The 6651-nt window shown below is 34.7% G+C and overlaps 1 protein-coding gene across 1 annotated transcript; it reads right to left on the reverse strand.

The window, feature by feature from the left end:
* Nucleotides 1-3400: 3400 nt before the first annotated feature.
* LOC131650919 (uncharacterized) lies at nucleotides 3401-6360 on the reverse strand. The gene is made up of 6 exons (XM_058920619.1): nucleotides 5854-6360; nucleotides 5602-5745; nucleotides 5119-5474; nucleotides 4312-4991; nucleotides 4160-4236; nucleotides 3401-3901 (listed from the first exon to the last, which is right to left on the reverse strand). The coding sequence occupies exons 1-6, from the start codon at nucleotides 6358-6360 to the stop codon at nucleotides 3401-3403; spliced, it is 2265 nt and encodes a 754-aa protein (XP_058776602.1).
* Between the last annotated feature and the right edge of the window lie 291 nt (nucleotides 6361-6651).

Consider the following 6651-nt stretch of genomic DNA (forward strand, 5'->3'; position numbering starts at 1 on the left):
AAAAGTCAGGACCGGCCCGGACTAAACTATCTTTTCAAAAATATATCCCTAGTAATTATTAAATCATTTTGGATGATCTAAGCATAAATAAGATATTGAGTTGCATAATAAATTTAAGTGCAAAAATGTCTTACTATTGACTCGGCTTAAATGTATCTCAACTTATTATTTAGTCTTTATCAGTTTACTTCAATTAGATTTAAATTTTGGCTTCAACCCTTTGATGGGTAGCTTTACATAGTATTGAACCATTTGATGAGAAGCTTTACACAGGATTTTAGTGTGTGAGATATCTCTTGAGAGTTTAAAATTGCATATGTTAGAAAGTAATAACTAATAATATGTTACAGAAAATTAGATATATTCAAAAGATGGACCTGCATCTTTTAGATCAGTTGGAATTGATAGCCCAAGGGAAGGTAGTTGAATTTTAAGGAAGGGAATGACGGTAACCTAAGGTTTAATATTGAATTTGTGCACCGGGTGTGCTAGAGTTCACGTAGTTAATTTTAGAGGAAGAACGCAAGAGTAGCTTGAGCCTTCACCTACGAGCCACAATGATGTATTAGGATCTAAGGCTATGGTTGAGATTTGGAGGGAAAGGGAGGGGAGGGCTTTGAAAAATAGGAGGAATTGAGTGAAAAGGATAAAAAGATTTTGGGTAGAAGGGTTTTGAAGGGTTTGAGTTTATTCATAACACCAAAAATCTCATAAAATGGAGAACTCAAAAATTGTATTGAATGAGGGTTTTGAAGGACTTACATAAATTTTCCAAATATCTTTTTAGTTGTTATACTATTTTGAAAATTAAAAATTTAATAATGATAATAACTCTTTTATCATTCTAAACAAATTCATTTTTTCAAAAAATATCAAATTTTTTCTTAAATTTTTTTAAAATTTTGTTTTTGGTAGCCTTCCCCTCCCCTCCCCTCCAAACTCCTAAGAAAATATTTTGACCTAGTATAAAAAAGGATGTGGTTAAGTTTGTGTACTCTGCTTAATTTGTCAAAAAGCTAAGATAGAACATCAAAAGCCATCTCATTTAATGCAACTCTTAAGTATTTCCGAGTGAAAATGAGATAGTATTTCAACCCTTTGATTTAGAGTTTTACATAGGCTTCAATCGTTTGAACGATGAGCTTTACTTAGGCTTCAGTACGAGAAAATTGAGTTCTAGTGACACTAAAAAACTGTCACTAAATGCCAATAATATTTAGATAGATGTTTATAGGGTTTTGAGAGACACCCACCTTTGACATCAACTATAAGGGGGCGTGGTGTGACGTCAAATTGAATGTCACAATAACTTTTAACTACAGGTAAGTTTTTTCCTTCCGTTGCAACGAGGATCACTATATATTATATATTAGGCGAGTATTACAAGTAATAGAAACTATACCTAAAAAAAATTAGCTGTCACTAAAACCTCAATAAACAAATTTTTATTTTATCAAAATATAATAAATTTATAATTTTTATTTTAATCTATAAATATTACTAATATTAAAATTTTATTTGGAGGGTGATCGGAATCAAAAAATGGGCCAAAATCGTCTACACGGTGTTGATGATGAGGAAGAGGGGGTGTACCTGCAAGGCACTCCGACGAGCAAGTAGGAGCACTGATACGTGATAATGTTTCAAGGGTTTGAAATTGTGTTAACTGACCCTCTCAAATGAGAGGGTTTTTATATTGTCCCCTAGCGCTTTGTCATTGGTCTAAGTTTTGGGCTGGATCATGGATTTAGGAATCCTATGAGCATGTTTAAGAATCCTGGGAGGCTGTCCGAAACTAGCCGTTCGTTGGATAGAGAAGCGTCTCTGATCGACAGAGAGGCTTAACGAGAAGGAGGCTGCCCCAAACTAGTTGTTCGTAGGGAAGAGAAGATGACGTTCTCACTGCCCTTAAATGATTGGGCCAAGACTATTGGATCATCCTGAGAGCAGGAACGAATTGGACCATACATAGCCATTGGACCAGTCCATAACAAAATCAAATTACTCATTATAAATATTTTAAAATACATTAAAAACCATGACAAAGAAAAATAACTAAAATTAACAAATTATCCCATTTTATACTACTTTAAAAACCATGACAAAGAAAAATAACTAAAATTAAATAATTATCCCATTTTATACTAAATTTGAATATTTCAAGAAAGGAATTTCACTACATATACTTAAAATCTTATACGTAAGAAATTAAATATATAAATATTATAAAAGAAATCGCATATATTTGTATTTTTATATTTTTATATTTTCACTTTCATGCATCTACAATTTTAAATGGTCTTGTATCTTCTCTTTCATAAATCTGAATCTAAATTGATCCTAGACTAATAAATATATATTTTGAAATAACTCCATTTACAACCTTAAAGGAAAAAACAACATTAGAATATTTTCTAACTAAAATAAAATCAGACAATAATTTTATAGTACAAGTTAAACATATGAATTAGGGTTAGAAACTAAACAACCTGTAATCAAATCAAACTTCATTAAATGAGCACATTCTTTAATATGATTATTAGTTTAATTACAATTTAGTTTTTACCGAACACTATTTGGAGATTTTTAATTAGTTATTGCACTGAAAAATTATAATTGAATGTCATAATTTGTTTTTTTTTTTTAAGCAAGATTCAATAAAGGAGAACAAAAGTTCTCAAACTCGATTACAAAAGGGCCGAGATAAAACACTCGGAAAAAGGAAAATTACACACCAAATGAAATTTAAGAGATATAAAACAAAGGGTTTTTACAAAAGTCGTAAAAATTACAATTGGTATGTGTAATATTCCCAATGAACGACCACCTCCAAAGCAACGTTTTAATGTTCCAAACGATGTCCATAAGTAATTTGTAATTAAGTTCTTGAGATAAAATTAAATTCCCTTTGAGGGTTCTTGCACTATTTGAGGGTTATTTTCTAGGAATGAGAAATATAGTGAGTTATGAACATAAAAAATAAAATTATTTATCTACATGATGGAGACATTTAAATAAAAGGAAAGGAGCAAGGGCTAATTAGTAAACATATGTTTTTTTTATAAGTAACTTTTGTATTAAATAGCATAAGGGGTGCTAACCCAATACAAAAAACACACAAATCAAACAAATAAAGTTACAAGCAGCAAAAAAACTAACCATCAACCAACTCCACCGGGTGAGAAAATCATAACTCCTTATCCACATCTAAACCTCTTTTGTCAATGATCGAAAACCAATCCCAACCAAAAGATTTAATACTATTAAGGATATCCCTAACAACTCAACTCTTATTATTAAAAACAAGATTATTCTTACTCCACCAAATACACCAAGAAACCAACAACCAAAAAAACATAGAAAAAGAAGGACGGGCCAAGGTGGAAAGCCTATCACACACTTACTTAACACAAGAAAGCTCCAAATCAAAAGGACCATAATAAGTATAATCTCCATTAGGCCAAAGAAAGACAAGCTCCCATATGCGCCTTGCACCCACACAACTAAAGAATAGATGATTCAAGTCCTCATCAAACTCTAAGCGCACCAGACAAAGTAAGGTACTAGCTTCGAGAATGACACCTCTCCTTGAAAACTCCACTTTAGAAGGTAAACTATTAAGCATAAAGCGCCAACCAAAAATCTTCACTTTGCTCGTGATTTTTGCCTTCCAAGTGGAGCTAATAATCTGTTGACGCCAACTATCCACCATAATACTTGAATAATTCAACTCATACAACCTACGGAAACCATTACTAACCGAAAACCCATCATGATTCCGCCACCAAACAACCAAATCCTCGACATCTTGTCTAGGAGAAATAGAGGCCACCAAGGAGGACAAACCAAGCCAATCTGCAAGCAACTCCCCTAAAGAATCCAGAGAGTCAGTGCCAAAATCCTATATCCAATGGTCACCAACCCAAGAACCCATATCAGCCACCTTATAGTTCATCGAAGTACAACTACCAAATAAATTTGGAAAAAGATACTTCAAAGGTGTTACACCCATCCAATTGTGATTCCAAAAATCTAAAGGACGACCAGAACCCAACTTGTAAGAAAAGCAACTCTCAAACCAAGAATGGCCGATCACCTTTAAATTACACACAATCCTCACATCTCTCCACCACAACAAGAATTTATTCAGCTTATTCACCTGAACCTCTCTATGTAAATAAGTCACACCATCTCCATATCTAAACTCCAACAAGTCCGACCAAATAGCATTGCACTCTAAAAGACAACAACAACCTCATTTACTAATCAAAGCATAATTGAACAACTCCACATTCCTAACACCTAACCCACCATTCCCTTTAGCCAAGCAAACTTTTTCCCAACTAACCCAACACATTTTTCTTTTATCATCACCTTTGCCCCACAAAAACTGCTTTTGAAATTTGATCATTTCTTCCCAAACAATACGCGGCGCTTTAAAAAACAAAAGCATGTAGATAGGAATATTATTAAGAACAGAGTTTAGAAGAGTGACTTTACCACCAAGCGAAGGATTCTTTCCACGCCACAAAGAAAGCCTACTGTTAAGCTTTGAAATAATAATAGACCAAATAGCCTTCCTTCTGTGATTCTCACCAACCGGAATAACGAGAAAAGAAAACGGAATTTGCTTGATGCCACAAGGTGAAAATGCTGAGGCCGCCAAAAGAAAGTCCTCACAAATGTTAATACCAAAGGCCTTGCCCTTGTTAAAATTAATACGAAGACCAGACACCAATTCAAATCCCCTTAGAATCGCCTTAATACACCACAAATTATTCCACAAACCATCACAAATAATGGTCGTATCATCAGCAAATTGAAGCAACTCAAATCGAATAGAATCAGAAAAATGGAACCCCCAGAAACCTCTAATCGACACCGCATTCTTCATAAGACCCGTTAAGCCCTCAACAACCGCCAAGAATAAAAAAGAAAAGAGAGGATCACCTTGTCTGAGGCCCTTGGTAGCAATAAAGTCCTTGGTAGGACTACAAATGACCAACACAGACAACAAACTAGAAAAAAATCGTAACTTCCATCCAATATAGCCACTTTTGACCAAAACCCATCCGCTCAAATAAGTATCTAAGAAAGCCCCATGAAACGCAATCATACGTCTTTTCGAAATCCACCTTCATAATCAAACACTCCTTTTTATTTCTCTTAACAAAATCAATTGCCTCATTCAAGAGGAGAATGCCATCCAATATCTGTCTTTGTTTTATAAAAGATGATTGATTAAAAGAAATCAGCTTTCCAATAATCAACCTAATTCTAGCTGCCAACAATTTAGCAATCAAACGATATAAGCATCCCACCAAACAAATGGGCCTAAAATCATCAACACTTTGCGGATTATCGCCTTTAGGAATCAAAGCTAGGAAAGAAGCAGTAATAGCTTTCGGTAACTTTCCACGAGCGTGGAAATCACGAACAAAAGCATCCACCTCGGAGACAAAACTCCAACAACGCTTAAGGAAACCAAGGGGAACCCATCAGGACTTGGAATTTTATCACAATCACTAAGACAAACAACCTCCTTAATTTCCTCAACTGAATAAGGGGCTTCATGAATCATCTTATCCTCAGCAGATAAACATTAAATAAAACACCATCCAAAACTGCTCTATCACCCACTAGTTCCACAAATCTTGAAGCAAAATTCAAACTCACTTCCAACTTGATATCATCCAACTCTTCCACCCTTCCCCTCGAAGTTTGAAGACCCAAAATAGAATTTCTCTAAAATCTAGCATTTATGAAATTATGAAAAAACTTAGAATTGGCATAACCTTCTAAAATCCACTTAGTTCTAGATTTTTGCTTAAGAATACTCTCTCTATTAAGAACCGCATCCCAAACCGCTTTAGAAGCTACCCTCCTCGCTTCCATCACGTCCTCGATAACACCACCTTCCACATTTGCCACCAAAGAATCCAAAGCATTAAGACTACTAATAAAATTATTGACCTCAAGATCCACAATCCCAAAAACCTCTTTATTCCACAATCTAATTTTATTCTTCAAAAGAAAGAGTTTCTCTTTCAACACAAACCCCAGTTTCCCTCTAACCTCCAGAGAATTCCACACCTCCTCTACAAAAGGAAGAAAGCCTTCGTGGTTAAACCAACACTTAAAATATTTGAAGGGCTTCGCACCCCAATTTCTCACGTAACTTTGCAACCAAATTGGGCAATGATCCAAAACAAACCTGGAACCAACCACCTGACCATCAATATTCCACAAATCAATCAAACCACTAGTAACCAAGAATCTATCCAACCTACTACAAGCCGATCCAGCTAGATTGAACCAAGTGAAACGATTACCAAACATAGGAATGTCAATAAGCTCCATACTACTGATAAATTCATTAAAGTCTTGCATTTCAGAACCACCATGAATCACACAAATTCCTTTTCTTATGGTCGGAGTACGAACAAAATTGAAATCACCTCCAACACACTAATCCCCGGTTGAAATCTACTCTTTAAATCCTTCAACTTGTTCCGCATCTCCTTCTTCTTAGCATACAGACACGAAGCATAGACATTATCAAAATAAATCGACTTCCCTCCCTAAATAACATGAATCCCAATAAATCCTTCACCTGCAAAGCTAAACACTAAATCAAACACCCCTGATTTC

Source organism: Vicia villosa, linkage group LG2 (genome assembly GCF_029867415.1).
Source record: "Vicia villosa cultivar HV-30 ecotype Madison, WI linkage group LG2, Vvil1.0, whole genome shotgun sequence".
NCBI classification, from domain to species: Eukaryota; Viridiplantae; Streptophyta; class Magnoliopsida; order Fabales; family Fabaceae; genus Vicia; species Vicia villosa.